Below are 17,116 nucleotides of genomic sequence, written 5' to 3'. Positions count from 1 at the left end.
GTTTATTTTAGGCAACATTTTTGTTATTCTGACTCTTTACATCATATTTACATACAGTAGATTGGCCTAATGGCATTTTTGCATCACATTCTAGCTACTAGTTATGGGTATTCCAGGTTTTTTTTGGAGAACCGGCTCTTTTGGCTCGGCTCACTAAAGCAGCTGGCTCTTTCGGCTCCCAAGCGACTCTTGAGATTGTTTTGTTGCAAGCAGGACTAAACCAGAACTGAACCAGGACTGAAAAAGGACTAAACCAGGACTAAAACAGATTTAAACCATGTGTTCTGAAAGTTTTGTTTTCAGCCGCTGCTGCTGTCAAACTATGGGTCTACAAGCGGCTTGAAGAGAAAAAGTGAGAAAAAGAGAAAACACGGCTCCCAATAAGAAACATGCTCCCGTTGTTCACTTCAAAGAGCCGGCTCTAAGAGCCGCTTCGATCGCGATCGACCCATAACTCCTAGCCTAGCTAGTAAAGAAACTACCGCTATTAGCCTTTAGCCGTAAAAACGTGCGCGCCGCTTATATGCATAAATGTGGATCATTCACACGTCTATTCACAGCTCATTTACATATCAATTCAGGTCCAGTAGCAAATATACGGCCAATATAGTCACTGTACAATAGGCCAATAGAAAACAGCCTGTTTATGTGCGGAAGCTACAGCAGCTAATCGCTAATAACAAATAGCCAAAACTAGCTTCAAATTCGATGTATTTCCAGCACTCACCGCTCACACAGGCTCCTCCTCACATCACAAGTCTGCACTAAATAAATGTCCTTTTAATTCAGACTCAAACCGATTGTCCGTAAAAAGAATATAATCTCAGTGTTGTGCACCGCTGCGGGTGTAAACAATAGCACGTGAGTGAAGTGACGTGACTCTGGGGGTGTGTTCAGGGACAGTACGGTCACACAGACAGACAAATTACACCGCAGATAAATACTGGTGCGGAGCCACATATTAGGACATTTATCTGTCTGTAAATTGGATTAAATGAACATAATGTAAAGCAGGGGTCTCAGACTCGCGGCCCGGGGGCCAACTGCGGCCCGCGGAAGGATTTTTTGCGGCCCTCCACTTGATTCCAAAGAATAATGTCAGTGCGGCCCGCGGTAGATGTACGCACAATCCCACCCCTCTGCCGCGGCCGCACTGACAGATGAAGCTGCAGTCGGTGCCCATGCAGATTCACAACAGATTATTAACGCAGTTTTACATCCCAAAAACTCAATTTACAGCAGTTGTGAAGCAACGAGTCTAAGTGGATCTGTTAATAAAGTACACGTGCACATACGGCGTCACCGAAGAACCAAAACAAACCACACATGGTGGTACACGTGTGCGCACTTCACTTTACGCTCCCACAACCACAGCATCAGAGCACAGAGGAGGCGCTGACAGAATTCCCCTGTTCATAAGTATGGGACCTTTATTGGAGGGGCTAATAAGAAATAAAAAGACTTTGACAGTCTGTTTACCTGTTCAACACTCGGTGCGTAACTTGCTGGCAACCCGATGACCAAACTCCACCTGTGCGTCGCCGAAATCCACGCGCACTCAGCGGCAAACACAGCTGTCCCATCAAATATGCAAGCACCACAAAACTGCAATGATCTATTCCAGAGGCTTGGCGACATGTTAGCAAAAAGTACGAGGCAAAAACAAGCGTCTTCCATCCATGTTTGACATACGAGAAGCGGATACACTCCAGTGTGGTCCGCTTTCACACCGGCAAACGAACCAAAACTGGTCCGATTAACGAGCCTCTGTATCCCGGTAGAACAGTGATATCTCCAGTAACTAATACTGATGTTCCCTGTTAATACCGCGGGCGTCCTCATGTCAAATTATCACCATGTACTCATAAAACAGCAACGTAGAACTTTGTACAAACTCAACGCATCAGCCCAGAGTTCGGGTAACAGCAGAAGCCAACAGCGTTCAGGGTAGCGCGCAGCTCCTCAGGACGGCGCTGGAGTCTGGTTCTTGGTCTTCTGTCGTCCTACAAGCGCGTTGTTCAGATGGTCCGGAGGCTCCATCCTCCATGTGCTGGTTCCAGACGGTGGCGAGCAAGACCAGTGCGCAATAACTGGGTCTGAGCGGGTACGTTCCGCCGTCTGCGCGCTGGTTCCGTGCGGGGAAAGTGAGAATGCGCTGTGGACTACACCTACAGGTCTGTGCTGCTCCGCTCAAGAACCGCGGCTGGTTCCGAGGTGGTGCAAAGCATCCGGACAGAACGTGAATCCAGTTTAGTTGGTGTCCGCATTTGGTTCTTCCCGGGAAAAGCGCTTTTCACTCCCCGCTCCACGTCATCTGAGCCCGGACAGAACCGGAGCTGCTCCTGCTGGTTCGGGACTCTGGTTTGGATCTAGTCCGACTGTATTTCTCACATTAGGCTAAAAGCAGGACATTTTTAAAGGTGAATCAATTGAATGGGCGATTGCCTATTGCCATAAAATCATTTGGTTAATTAAAGCGTAAAATAACAAATGCTGGTTCCTACATGATCACGGGGAACACGGGGACCTCAGGTCCAGAACAGAAGTACACTCCCCCATTTTTGACTCACTCTGGAGCCACACGTTCGCACGTTCTTGCTCTGATCTTCGTGTATTACATTCTCTGTATTGGCCATTGTTGGTAAAATATTTCGAAAATGAATCGCGGCTGCGTCTGGACAACAATCTGTTACTGCGCTGGAGTCGTACAGCGCGTCATTACAGGCAGGAGACGCGTTTCTCCCATGATGCATCTAGAATAGTTCCTTTGGACCTGCTGTGTATGGTTTGGACCCGGGTTCGCGTTCACACCAGAAGAACACACGCACCAAATGACCAACTTTGGTGCGGATTCAAGCGAACCGAGACCACCTCTTTTTTTAGGTCTCGGTCCACTTGAGTTGGTCCGGGTCAGAGTCCGATTGACGCTTTCACACTAACGCAAACGACCTGAGCTAACCACTTCTGGTTCGAATGGATCGTTTGGTGCGCACCAGATATTGTCGGTGTGAAAGCACCTAATACAGGTCAAGGCTCACTGATGAGCATCTTCAATCTATCCTGAGGATCTCATACGCTTCCTCCTGCAAGCCAAACATCTCTCAGCTGTACAAGATGAATCGTTGCCAGGTTTCAACCAGCAATAAGTAGGCAAAAGAAGAAGAGTAGACGTATCAGTTTAAACTTACGTTCTGAATACATTTTCATGTTCTGAACTGTTATTAAAGATTAAGAAAGTGTGTTGCGTGTTGTTCTGTCTCTCTCCTTTTTTCCCGTGCAGCCGCTATTTATCGAATACTCAATGCGGCCCAGCCTCACTCAGACTTTATCTAATGTGGCCCCCAGGTAATTTGAGTTTGAGACCCCTGATGTAAAGAGTCTAAGCTTTATAAAGAGGGATAACATGCCCACGTGAAATATCGGCCCATATCAGCAAGCATATCGGCCGATAGCCGATATGTCTCCAGGTGCCCATATCGGCCAGCCGATATATCGGTCGGGCTCTATTCTCTACACCTAGCCCGATCGTTTATCCAGTACCATTCAAGTCCCGTGTGATCTGTACACCATCCGGGTAACTAAAGCTCTGTTACCCTTGGCTCAGCTATCCCGCGCTGGCACATCCTGTCTTTTCAGGTGCTGCTATCTAACTATACTACAACTAATGTTAGTAATACTAAACAATTAGTTGAAATACTAATAGGGCTAACTAGATAGCATTTGGGACACTACACTTTGTTACAACTACAGAAGCTACTATGGTTAGTAACACTACATAGTCGACACTGAACCCCATTCTCAGTTCCACAGCAATGATGTCGCCAGTGTGCCCTGATTGTGCATTGACATCACTCTAATAAATATGTTGTAGAAAGTAAAGAGAATTGTTCTGTGTAACTGCATTAAAAAAAACATTATACATCAATTTCACACAAAGAAAATACCACATAAGATATTGCATATATCATAATTTCCCTATTAAAATGATACAATTATCAAACAATATATTTGTTTTCATGGTTATTTTTAATTTTATATATTAACCACAATCCTTGTGAATTTTATGTGCATTATATGCACATCTGTAACAAAATTAAATATGCAAGTATAAATCAAATTAAAGCTGCGACCGCCGGGGACTCGCGACCGCCCTGGCGTCCCACTCTCTTCCCGACAGTCGCCCAGACCGACAGCTCATCCACCAGAAAACGTTACATAGTGTACCTTTAAAAATGATTAATGTGAACGATTCTAGAGGCAAAAGTGTAAAAACTAGGGTGTAGGTCTCATTGACTTTTATGATCAGGTGCACGTCAATGAATGTTCTGCAAAGTTTCACAAATGAATGTGAAATTAATTTTATTTTTAAATTTTGTGCATTCCTATAGGTGGAACTGTAAACACTGATAATTGTGTTTGACATATCAATGGACTCAGGGTCATGCAGTGTATAACTGATAGAAATTTCAGCACGATCAGACTAAACATCTGTGTATAATAATTTTTACAACATTTTTGGGGGGATTCTTTGTGCCCCTGCTGGACAACTGTGAAAAATGCCCCATGTCCGTAATAGACTTTTTTGCTTGTAATCGTGTAGTATTTAATCCCCAAATTTGGTCCAAATCCAATATTGTTGATGTTTCATATCTATGGTAGGGGGCGCTATAGAGTTCACTTTTCATATGGTTGATAGTGTATTATATTCAGGCCAAAATCTCGCATTAGTGATTCAAATTTCAGCACAACTGGACTAAGCATGTCCCTGTAATAATTTTTTTAATATTTTTGGGGGGATTCTTTGCGCCCCTGCTGGCCAACCGTGAAAAATGCATCATGTCCATAATAGACCTTTTTTTTTTGCTTCTAATCATGTGTAGAATTTAATCCCCAAATTTGGTCCGAATCCGATATTGTTGACCTTTCACATCTATGCTAGGGGGCGCTATAGTGCTCACTTTTCATATGCTTTATATTGTATTATAATCAGACCAAAGTCACACATTAGTGATTCAAATTTCAGCAGGATCAGACTAATTTTATGGCAATATTCTTAAAAGATATTGTGAAATAATACTTAAATACTATTAAATAATAGCAGACATGGTATTGATATGGGACTGTTTGACTTTTCCCATTGTGCAGTAGTACTAAGATTTACTTAGACATTCCTCACATGACTGTACTGTCATGAAGGGGGTCTAAAGTGTCATTGATATAAAGAGTTGTCTTACATTTAGTTCAGCAGGTCTCACATGAGCGTGTAGCTTTAACGAGTTTGAGGCACCATCTACTTTACTCTGGGACATTAAATAAGAGGACAGTGTGGTCTACTGTTGACTGGGATTAAAGATGAGATAAAGAAAGTTATCTAAAGAACAAAGTGTGATCTATTCTAGACTGGGATTGAAAAATAAGTGATCTAAAACTAGTTGTAAAGTTGTGTTGAAATGAAAGTTGAGTGTAAATGAATTAACTGAGCCTGTTATCTGTGATAAGTGTGATTGATGTTGGTCACTACGTGGTCCAGGAGTCCAGGGATTTGGAGGTCTGGTGTCCTCAGAGTCAGATGTAACAGTAACAGTAACTCCAGGCTCAAGCAGCGTCAAGCTGAACCAAAGCTGTATCCTCTCTGTACAGATGAGGTCAAGACACGTTTCTTTAATCAAAAAAGTTGTTGACTACAAATATGCAAATACTTAAATTTGGAAAAATATAAAAGTTTTACTTTTGGTCAGCTACAGTCATTTGTTTATTAAAAAACTGAATCCCACTTTCAACAAGCCTGTGTTTGAATGTTCAAATGAGCATCCATAAATGAATGTTAAGTCTGTGTCTTCCTGGAGCAGTCCTTCTCAGGTGATGCCTCACTTAGTTTCAGGGGTCAATCTAGAGCCTCTCTTTGTCAGTTTCAGAGGTCTCTTTCAATCTTTGTTTCTTTTTTCTTTTTTTTTTTTTTTTTTTTTTTTTTTTTTTTTACAGCCCATGACTAGGTTCTGGGTTAACGTCCTGCACTGGTTGGATCAAGGTCGACAAGGGATTCTTGGAGTTGAAGCAAATGCCCTCAAAATGATGAAAAGATCCGGCTTAACCTGTAAGCAGACTGGGTTTTTAAGAGCGGCCTGAGTGTGTTTGTGCGCACTGCCTACGCCTCTGACCACATAAAGGAGATCCAGGAGTTTGTGGCTGAAGGAGGAGGTCTGCTGATCGGTGGACATGCCTGGTACTGGGCCCAGACACACCCAGGGCAAAACTGCCTCACTGAGTTTTCAGGTACATCAGTTTTTAGTTTGTTGTTTCTCTACAATTGTTTCAGTTAAATATATTTAAGTCTTTGCATTTGAGATCTGACATTTTTATTTAGTATTTCAAAAATCAAAAACCGGGGCATTTGGTAAACAAAGGTGGAGCTGTTTCAAGGTATAAGTCCTCTCTTATTGCAGGGCTAGTCTAGGTGCGGACCACCACAAATGACAGATCACACCAACACATATTTTTGAAATATATTTTTTCAATATTCAAATTCTAAATAAAGTCTGAGCCTCAGGTGCTCATCCTGAGGTGGAGCACTGGGTCTACACCCAGCTCCTCCCAAATGTCTATTAACCTCCAGCCCGGTTTATACTCAGAGGGTCTTTATCCATCATGTCTACAAGAGGAAGTGCAGCTGTGATTTTATATTTGTGTAATGTGTTTTAGGAAACATTCTCTTAAACCAAATGGGCTTGACTCTGTTGTCTGGAACTATTGAAGAAGGTCTTTACAGCGCTCCAGATCCAAGTGTGTCTATCACAGAGACATACCACTTCCTCCACCTTCTGCACCGTTTCACTGCTTCTGTGTCTGGAGACAAAAAGCTGACTCAACACAGGAGAAGTATCTTTCCAACACTGGGAGACAACTGTGCCAGTTTCCTTCATATGGAAAAACTTTCAACAGCTACTCGTACCAGCAGATAGTGAGCATCCTCACAGATATCCTCAAGACTGGATTGCCTCAGGTACACAGAGTTAATGCAAATGAATACATGTGACATATTTGAAATGAGCATGTTATGCTGAATCAGCTTTTAACCTTGTTATAACAGTTCCCTCATCATTAAATGATTAAAAGTTCTATTTAATTTGTGCATGTTTGAGTAATCCTGTACTGTCTCACTTTGGAGGCTTTAGTGATCAGAAAATTCCTGTTTCACCTACCCCCTGTCTTGTATTTTACCGTGCTACTTATGTTATAGTTCCATACTGAGCGTAATGTTTTCTTTAAACCATTCATATATTTTATCATTCATAGGTATCTAGAAGTTGTCCTGCAAAGAGTGCCAAAGAACACTTCCTCCTAAATATTGCATGTGAAGTGTATAAAGTTTGTTGCAATCAGGAGGAAACTTCTCCGTTATCTAATCAAGGACAACCCAGTGCTGCCGACTGTTGGAGATCAACGAATCAGCATCAGTGTCAACACAGGAGGTCAGGACTTTTGAAAAATATTCATCAAGAAATAGTTTGCTAATAGTTTTGTTAAAATGCTGCATTTTGGTAGGTGGTGCGGAGTGGCTCAGTACCGGCCTGTATCTTTCTCCTGGGATGAAGACTTATATATCCGTACCAACTGATATTGTGGCACAGGGAAGATGGCAGGTAGAGACTAAACAGCAGGGAGGAGTTCATGCAAAGAATTGTTTGTTTGTTTGTGTTGTTTGTTTGTGTTGTTGTTTGTTGTATTATATATGTTGTTTTAGTATTGTATTGCTTTATACTGATATTCCTAGGTGCAGATCAGTTGCCATACAGACTTCCTCAGACACCAGGACTTAAAGAGGGCCCCATGTGTCTTTGAGAGATTCCCAGTCACTTCTGAGAAGATGCTGGTGCACAACCTTTGGGGCGGGCTCATTTACCTGATAGCTCCTCCTAGAACTCAGGTGACAGGAGCAGAGGTCATAGTTCATAAAGCTGTGTCTGCTCCATATTATAAATCAGGTGAGTCTTTATGAACTATCATCTTTTTTTGCCCCACACCGGGAACATTTCAGTGTTGCAACCCAAAGTTCAAGAACAATCAATATCAAGATAATTAAGTATTAACAGAGCACAATAGACAAAGTATAACGCATCACTCTGTTAATAGAGGAAAGCCACAAGCTACAAAACTATTATGTCCAACTATTATGTCCAACAAGTGCATATGACTGTACTTTTCAACAGTGCAGCATATGGACAGAATAAATTAACAGCAGGTAAAGTGACTTCACAGAACTGTACCAGTGATATGATGTGATGTGATATGCTGCTAAAAGATAAAGAAAAGACTTCCACCCACCAAACAAAATAACTCAAAAAAGTTTCTTCCCCAGGAGAAACCTCTCTAAGTGAGTGGTCTGTCCTCCGTAAGGCGCCCTCTCCCTGGGCAGAGCTGGAGTTTGAGAACATCGTCCTGACTGTGCCCTCTGAGGTGGTGCGGGGCCTGGAGCGTCCTGATGAGTTGGCTGCTGTCTGGGACAGGATCATGAGGGCTGTGGCGGACCTGGCTGCGATCCCAGAGAAGTTTACAAGGAAGGAGCGCATTGTCTGTGATGTGCAGATCTCTGCAGGTAAAATGTTCTATGAATTATCATTTTTGTACACCATGCAAACTGTGCACAGGATCTTTGGTTCATGACCAGACGTTCATTTTTCAGTGAACTCTGAACTGAACGCAACACTTTTGTAAATCAAGAACTTGAACGTGAATTTGTTCAAATTATGTGTGATGAACGACGTATGTCACTGTTGGAGTTCAGTTAAACGTCGGAATTTGACGAGTGACGATCTGCTCGCACTTCACCTCGCGAAACCACAGCCGCGTGTCAACGCGAAGGCGACTCCACCGGCAGCTTTAGCGGAACATACGGGCTCTTGTGTCTCTCAATGGGAAAGTCAATCAAACTTGACTGGGCGCGTTTAGCTGCTTGTATTTACCTTCTGTACAGGTTGACCACGGCAAACGCAAGGATTTCAAAAGTAAATTTCAAAGCACTAATGAACAGTGTATGTGGATCTGGGCTCTTTCACATGATACACAACTGCCCAGGGAGCACAATGTGCTGATGGTAAATGCACAAATACAACAACAGATACATGCTCTCTGTGGATTTTGACGGGGATACGCGCCTAAGCTCGTGTAGAGCGTCAAAAAATAGGATGGATCCTATTTTCTGAAATCTACACGCACAGGACGTGCTGCTCCGCGCGCGTATTATTTTACTTGGTACATATGTCAGTAACGCGCGTCACAATGCTTTTTTAACCTGGGTTGAAATGGTGGGTTTTTTCGTTTTTCTTCATACAAATTTGCTAAAATCACCGCGATATCAGCAGCGGTGAAACGCCGGAGGTTCGCCCGCGTAGACCGTGATCCTGAGCGAAAGGACCGACGCACAAGTCCGCGCTCCACCGAACTAAACGCCGCTGACGCACGATCGCACTCGGGGTTCACTCAGGGGCGGTCCTAGATTCCAAGTTCTAGTCCAGGATTAGTCCTGGTTTGGTCCTGGTTTAGTCTTGGTTTAGTTCTGGTTTAGTCCTGGTTCAGTTCTGGTTCAGTAATGGTTTAGACCTGGTTTAGTCCTGGTTCAGTTCTGGTTTAGACCTGGTTCAGTCCTGGTTCAGTCCTGGTTTAGACCTGGTTCAATTTTGGTTCAGTCCTGGTTTAGTCTTGGTTTATTCCTGGTTCAATTCTTTTTTAGTCCTGGTTCAGTCCTGATTTAGACCTGGTTTAGTCTAAAATAAATGCAGCCTTTCATTTACAGATCTCACCTAAATATAAAATGAACTGAACTTTGAACTAGTTAAAAATTAAAATTGTGAACTATGAACGTGAACTATTCATTTTGAACAAGTGTGAACTGAACTTTGAACTAGTTCATGAAAAGTGTGAACTTGCACAACACTGATGACCAGACAGACAAGAATACAAGCACTTAAAGGTCCTATATTACACAAAAAATCTATGTGTTTCTGTCCCTATTGAAATAAACAAGAAATAAACCCCTGTCATTTGCCATAATATTCAGTGTCCCCATTTTCAGGCTGGTTGCATGCAGGCTACCCCATAATGGCACACAATGACGAAGCTGAAACCTTTGTGATGGCAAAAGAACACTGTGATTTGTGGGGTCCAGTACATGAACTGGGACACAATCAGCAGAGAGGATGCTGGGAGTTTCCCCCTCACACCACTGAGGCCACATGCAACCTGTGGTCTGTGTATGTGCACGAGACTGTACTGAAGATCCCCAGAGAGAAGGTAAGGTTACGCAATACACTTTAATGTCTGAAATGAACGAAGATGAAGGTCTGTTTTGTCCTACACAGGCTCACGAGATGTTGAGTTCAGCAAATCGAAAAAATCATATTAAGACTTACATCAAAAACGGCAGAAATCTGAACGACTGGCATGTGTGGGTGGCACTGATAACATACTTACAGGTAAAATGTTTATCCTGTAAAGTTAGTCTTTCAAGGGTACATTGGTAATTCTGGCTTCCTTTGACAGATTAAATTTATAGATTTGCATTTTTTTTTTAATTTAATCTTGCAATGATTCTAGTCAACTTTGTGTTTTGAAGTGGCTATCCTTGATTTTGTTTGATATAATGTATTTTTGCCCCAAATAAGACGGCTGTGTGCTGTCTAAATATAAAGTGACTTTAATTGGCCACAAACCAGTAGGTAAGGCTGGTGCACTGTTAGCATGCTAGTTGCTATCAACATTGGTGTGACAGCAAAACTCCACTCAGGCCTCTAAAAGTTTTAAGACGATATTTTCTGATTTGTGTTCTAATGTTATTTCCTCATCACAAACAGACCTGGAGTGGTGTTTTGTTTCATTCACACATTTAACACACAAACCTGCATATTTAGACTCAAACAGAAAATACTTTATTTCACCTTGTGCTGTCATGTGGTTATACATGAAATGCTCCACTGTGTTTTGAAAATCCATCTTCACTAGAACTGCCCAAGACTAATGCCTTGAAAAGAACTGTTATGTATAGAGCGACAGTGCATGAACCAAGTTTTAAGAAAGTGTTAAAGAAATATATTGGAAATTGTACATAATTATATTTAGTCACTAGCTATGTATTGTAATTTATTGGATATATTATAATTGTAGTATTGTAGTGTAGTGTAGTGTAGTGTAGTGTACTCTGGAACAGGACTGTATGAACTTATGTGTGAACTTTTTTGTTATTATAATAGAACATTTTATTGTAAATTATGCCAACTTGGACCCCAGGAAGAATAGTCTTTACCCCAGTAAAGACTAATAGGGATCCAATAAATAAATAAATCATTTAGATCATTTCAGAACTGGAAGTGCCAGTCTCTTCTGGATTAAAGGTAAAAGGAGCTGTTAACTTGAAAACTACCACTACACTGACATTACAAGGTGGAACAAAGCATTTTGAAATGTAGACAGGTTTACAAAACAAAAAACATGTGAATGAAACAAAACACAACTCCAGGTATGTTTTTGATGAAGTAAGAACATTCTAACATGGCTAAAACTTCACATGACTCAATTTTGAATAGGACCTTTAAGATGATAAAATCAGGTACAAGTTGTCTTATGTTTTGCAGCTCCAGGAGAAGTTTGGCTGGGCTCCCTTTAAAAGTGTGTTTAGAGCCTATCACACAATCAACAATGTCCCCAGTGACAACAAAGGCAAGATGAACCTGTACTGTGTGACCTTCTCTGAGACCGTGGGGATGAATCTGAGTGGGTTTTTCAAGGCCTGGGGTTGGCCAATAGTGGGCGCCACTGAGACAAAACTCTCCAACCTGCCAGCCTGGACCGACCACCCCATGGCCGAATATAACTAAAATGCATGCTTCAGTTCCCTCGTGAGTTTAACAGACCAAGTGTTTGTAGTTTAAATGGAAGTAACAATTTGCAGAGTAATTGAAATAAATGCAATATCACTGTTTATGGTTTTTTTTCTCATAGTTAACCAGGGTGCTGTCAGTGTGGGATCTAATTTGCCTTAATTATCCACATATATATTTCAAATGTATTTAGAATGAATCAAGAATGTAATAAAAGAGAGTGCAATTAAACATAAACGCAGTGTCCTTGCTTCATTGAAATATCACATTCTCCAAAGCTCAAAATACTCTGTATGACCTTGTGATGTCATGAAGCAGTAGTTTTCAAGTAAACCAATACATTTAAGTTCAGTAGAGTTTGGTAATTCCAGGGACCTGCATGAAGTTGGCCTTGCATCAACCGCAATTGTTTGTGCTGTTTTGTGCTGCAAAATGTTTTGTTTGTGCTGTTTTAGTTTTGGGGATATTAATGATTCTTTTGTAGGGTATATTAGGGTCAGCCAGCCACCAGGAAGCTTAAAAATGCTTCAAAACTGCCCAAAATTGTGTCAATCATTTGTGCTTTGTTTGTACTGTAAAAAGTTTCATTTGTGCGATATGATTCTTAAAATATTAGCAGTTTTATTTTTGGCCAGTGACGTCATCCAGCTCCTCAAAATGTCAAATAGCCTCAAAACAGGCAGAACATTATACAAAAGGTTTAAGCAGAAATTACATCATGTAATTTCCGCAAAAAAAGATAATACATTTTAGAAATATATTAGCACAACTGAAAATTGCCACAGCAAAAAACAGCACAAACTAAGCACAAACAATTGACACCATTTAGAGCCTAGAAAGCCCTCTCTGTTAGCGGATATCCAAAATGGGCCTTCAACAAAACCAAGAGAACTGAAAAACAGAACAACAGAGAATCAGAACCCTGAAGAAAAGGGGTAACTATTCCTTACATGGCTGGCTGGTGTTTCTGAAAAACTACAGAGGATCTTCAGACAACATGAGATCCTGGTCTATTTCAAACCTACAAACACTCTAAAACAGAGCCTGGTCCACCCAAAGGACAAAACACCAAGCCACAAACAAAGCAATCGGGTCTACTCCATTCAGTGCAGTGAAGACTGCAGTGAACGCTACATTGGAGAAACTAAAACAGCTACTTCACAAGAAGATGTACCAACACAGACGAGAGAGCAGCAGTGGACCTCAGTCTGCTGTACATCTCCACTTAAAAGCCACGGGCCACTCATTTGAGGACAGTGAGGTACAGATTTTAGCCAGAGAAAAGAATTGGTTTGAGAGGGGAGTGAAAGAAGCAATTTTTGTTAAGAAAGAGAATCCTTCTTTAAAAAGAAATGGAGGACTCAGACACCATCTATCTCCTCTTTACAACTCCATCCTCAAACGTAAATCAAAAGAGAACAACAGGTGTAGCCAGATCAGATCCAGAGGTGTGGAAGCTCCATTATGGCCAGGAATTATTATGTTAATGAGACCCCACACCCTGTACAGGTCAATAGGCCGAACTGACAAACAGAAACTGTAAACAAGTAGGTGTGTTAGTTTCAGTTAGTTAGCTCCTCCCTGCAGATATAAGGAAGTGTCCACCAGCGTCTGACCAAAACTGAAGAAGGAGCCTGGATGAGCTGCTAAACGTCTTCAACCAAACTAACTTTGGTCTGTTAATAGTTATTTATTTTAATATTGATTGTTCTCTCACTTTGGATTGCAACACTGAAATGTTCCCATTGTGGGGCAAAAAAAGATGATAGTTCATAAAGACTCACCTGATTTATAATATGGAGCAGACACAGCTTTATGAACTATGACCTCTGCTCCTGTCACCTGAGTTCTAGGAGGAGCTATCAGGTAAATGAGCCCGCCCCAAAGGTTGTGCACCAGCATCTTCTCAGAAGTGACTGGGAATCTCTCAAAGACACATGGGGCCCTCTTTAAGTTCTTGTGTCTTTGTCTGTGTCTGAGGAAGTCTGTATGGCAACTGATCTGCACCTAGGAATATCAAAACAACAGAACTAAATACTAATAAATACAAAACAATAAAAAATAATAAAATAATAACACAATAATCCACAATACAACATAATCATGAAAAAAATATAAAAAATAACAATTCTTTGCATGAACTCCCTCCTGCTGTTAGTCTCTACCTGCCATCTTCCCTGTGCCACAAATATCAGTTGGTACGGATATATAAGTCTTCATCCCAGGAGAAAGATACAGGGCTGGTACTGAGCCACTCCGCACCACCTACCAAAATGATGAGCTTTTTGTTTTGATTAATTTGAATTTGTTCGACTGTGCAGGAGCAGCGCCAAATAGGAACGTCTTCTGTGTAGAACTCCTGTGATTGAGTCCCAATTGAGTGGCCTCGGAGGAGCTCGGAGTAGAGACCGCTGCTCCTCCACGTCGGAGAGGAGCCTTGAGGTGGGCTCGGGCATCTGTTCCGGATGCCTCCTGGACGCCTCCTTCGGGAGGTGTTCCGGGCATGTCCCACCGGAAGGAGGCCCCGGGGGGAGGACACTTTGGAGGGACTATGTCTCTCGGCTGGCCTGGGAATGCCTCGGGGTCCCCCGGAGGAGCTGGATGTCTGGGTGAAGGAAGTCTGGGAGTCCCTGCTTAGACTACTGCCCCCGCGACCCGGCGGCCCGGATAAATGGATGGATGATGATTTTAAGGTGAATTATGTAACTTTTCTGTTGGAAGGTCAGCCATCTGCTTGTCTACATGGAGATGTTATGGATGTTATATTTTGCCTGGGATATTTATTTCAGCATGTTAATCTTGTTTATCTCCATGGAGACAAGAAGGCCACAATTTACAGATCAGATCTACTCACTGCCCACATTTAGCACGTAAGAATGTTTTTTTTTTTTTTAAATATATAACATGACAAGACAGGTGAAAAGTTAACTTGCACCTAAAATCTTCAACACAAGTCTATAAATATGATAGAAAAAAGAAAACTTGTGTTCAGACATTCTCATATTTGACATATTATTGTTAGAAACAAATATTTTTTTAAATTTAAACATCTGATGCCACATTCCTCTTTGCTGTTGAAATAGGTTGCTGGTGGTTTCGACATCGATGGCTCATCATGCACATCATCACCACTAAGTCTGGAAAAGTGTTTCCCACAGCACCAGACGAAAACTGGAGGTGAGTATTGACAGATGATGTTGAAACGTACGTACGTTACGCAGGAGATTATGGTTCCATCAGTGCATGAATCTGAATGAATTGTGTTTTGAGTTCAATTTCCTTATAGTTAAATTGTAAAAGACCAAATTGCCTTTAAAGGTGCTATAATACATAAAAAATTGTGTTGTTTTCATTCAGACATTTGTTAGACCTTATTAACATAAATAAATTGTGTTTTGTTTCATTCAGACATCTTGAGTAACCCTTTATTATTAGTATCTATATCTCCAAAACAGCTGCCTTTTACTTTTAGTTCAATAGACATTGGTAATTCCAGGGCTGAAATGGTCCAAATGTCCATATATGACTACAGAGAAATACTCCATAAACCATAATACTGAAAATACTGAAAATATCACTGACAGAATAACAGTAAACCATTTTAAAATAGACAGTATCATTAAAAGGACTGAGCTGGAACAAATGAACAGCAGAATGAACCAATAATTAGCCATAGAAGTTATTTATTCAATCCTTATTGTATCACAGCAGATTATATTGTTCCAGCTTTCATATATTGAACGATAAGTTGATATAGAAATGATTGTGACAGGCCTTTTGACTCGTAGTGCATGGAACCAGTTGACATGGATAAATGCTTACCGATATGTTACAGGCAAATAAGGAAATCAAGCGTTCTGTAGAATGCCGAGGTAGAATATGCAAATTCTGTGGCGTGCACTCTGATAACCAACAGAAACGAGATAAATAAGCAAGAGGCAAATGCAAACTTATGTAATTAAAACATAACAGTGTATTGTACAAGAAATTATTGAAATGCTTGAAGTGGTACAGTGAGTGTGTGCTTACAGTAGGCCAAATGTGTCTTGTGAAAGATCAACACGTACCACAAAGAACATAAAATATGCAAGATTAAGAATATGAAGTCGAAGTTTTTTCCACAGTGCAAATAACAACCCCACAGCCACACTCCAAGACAGTTAGAGCTGAGTCACTTTACACCTGCAACTGCTCATCTACATGGTGCCTCCATCTGTTACTCACTAGAATTCTAAAGTCCTTACTCAACCGTTTGCTGTCACCACTTGCTTGCATAGTCATGTTAACTTTAATCTGGAACATTCTCATGAGCTTTGAAAACTACGTTCATCAAGACTGCTCTTCTTTCGGAGCACTGAGCAGTTCTCAGTCCATCTCAAATCTGCCCCTTTTTCTTATTCTGTAAAGTATTTTGAATTACGTTGTGTACCTTGTGCTATACAGATAAACTTGCCTTGCCTATTACTGTATGTGTCAGAAGTGGTTGTTAGAAAGACTGGAAAGAACCAATGTTTTAGTTCCACATTTCCATGTGTGCCTAGTTAACTTATCACTCTGTTTTGCAGCTGCTTTTTTGTCGTGCATTATTGATCTGAAAGCCACACATCACACACTCATTGTGCCTTTTTCTTCTGCTACTATTAAAGAACATTCTCAGTTCATCCAGTCTCCTGAGTCTCTGACCGGAATCAACTGTCTGTACTGGCCCCTCCAATCAGCATTGTTCTTATTAAGCTAATGTAGACATCACAAGTGGTTAAAGGAAAAAGCAGAGGCCTGTATGGTCCAGTCAAAGAAACACTTCCGAAAAGTTTAACATTTTGTTTTGTACAGGGTTTGCATATTAGACAGGTAGCTGTTATGCTAAGCCTGACTACTGTAGATGACATTTTAAAACAAACTAGATAGGATATCTTGGTGTTTTTATTGTACTTTTCCTATGTATCGTGCTCCTATCTGTATATCTGTGTTTTTGTCGACTTCTAGGTGAAGCACTTTGGTCAACTGAAGTTGTTTTAAATGAGCTATATTAATAAAATTTAACTGAAGTAAATAAAATGATCAGTTTTCTCTGTGTTTTCAGGTTTTTGTAGCGAGTGGTCCTGGCATATACAGGAAGCCAGTGGTGGGAATGTGGACCCATTTGTGTGAGAAGGTTGTTTTAACAGCTTATTCTATTATTTTGACTGACAGCACACAGGTTTAACATACTAGTGGTGTGTCTGTTCACAGGCTAATGAAAGCAT

At 41.1% G+C, this 17,116-nt stretch overlaps 1 protein-coding gene and 1 pseudogene across 1 annotated transcript; both read left to right on the top strand.

Annotated features, from left to right (window-relative positions):
* LOC110162881 (TRPM8 channel-associated factor homolog) overlaps positions 1 to 17,116 on the top strand; it is a 40,435-nt pseudogene that overhangs the window by 5,551 nt on the left and 17,768 nt on the right.
* On the top strand, positions 7,280 to 12,102 carry LOC129407262 (TRPM8 channel-associated factor homolog). Its single transcript, XM_055147863.1, has 8 exons — positions 7,280 to 7,469; positions 7,543 to 7,640; positions 7,772 to 7,982; positions 8,357 to 8,593; positions 10,070 to 10,287; positions 10,356 to 10,469; positions 11,625 to 11,888; positions 11,992 to 12,102. Exons 2-7 carry the CDS (start codon positions 7,587 to 7,589, stop codon positions 11,865 to 11,867), a joined length of 1,077 nt encoding a protein of 358 aa, XP_055003838.1. The 5' UTR covers positions 7,280 to 7,469; positions 7,543 to 7,586; the 3' UTR covers positions 11,868 to 11,888; positions 11,992 to 12,102.

Source organism: Boleophthalmus pectinirostris, unplaced genomic scaffold, assembly GCF_026225935.1.
Source record: "Boleophthalmus pectinirostris isolate CB_2022bp ecotype Guang Dong unplaced genomic scaffold, ASM2622593v1 HiC_scaffold_9, whole genome shotgun sequence".
Taxonomy (NCBI): domain Eukaryota; kingdom Metazoa; phylum Chordata; class Actinopteri; order Gobiiformes; family Gobiidae; genus Boleophthalmus; species Boleophthalmus pectinirostris.
The sequence above is the reverse complement of the archived record's forward strand: the minus strand, read 5'-3'. Positions and strand labels throughout refer to the sequence as shown.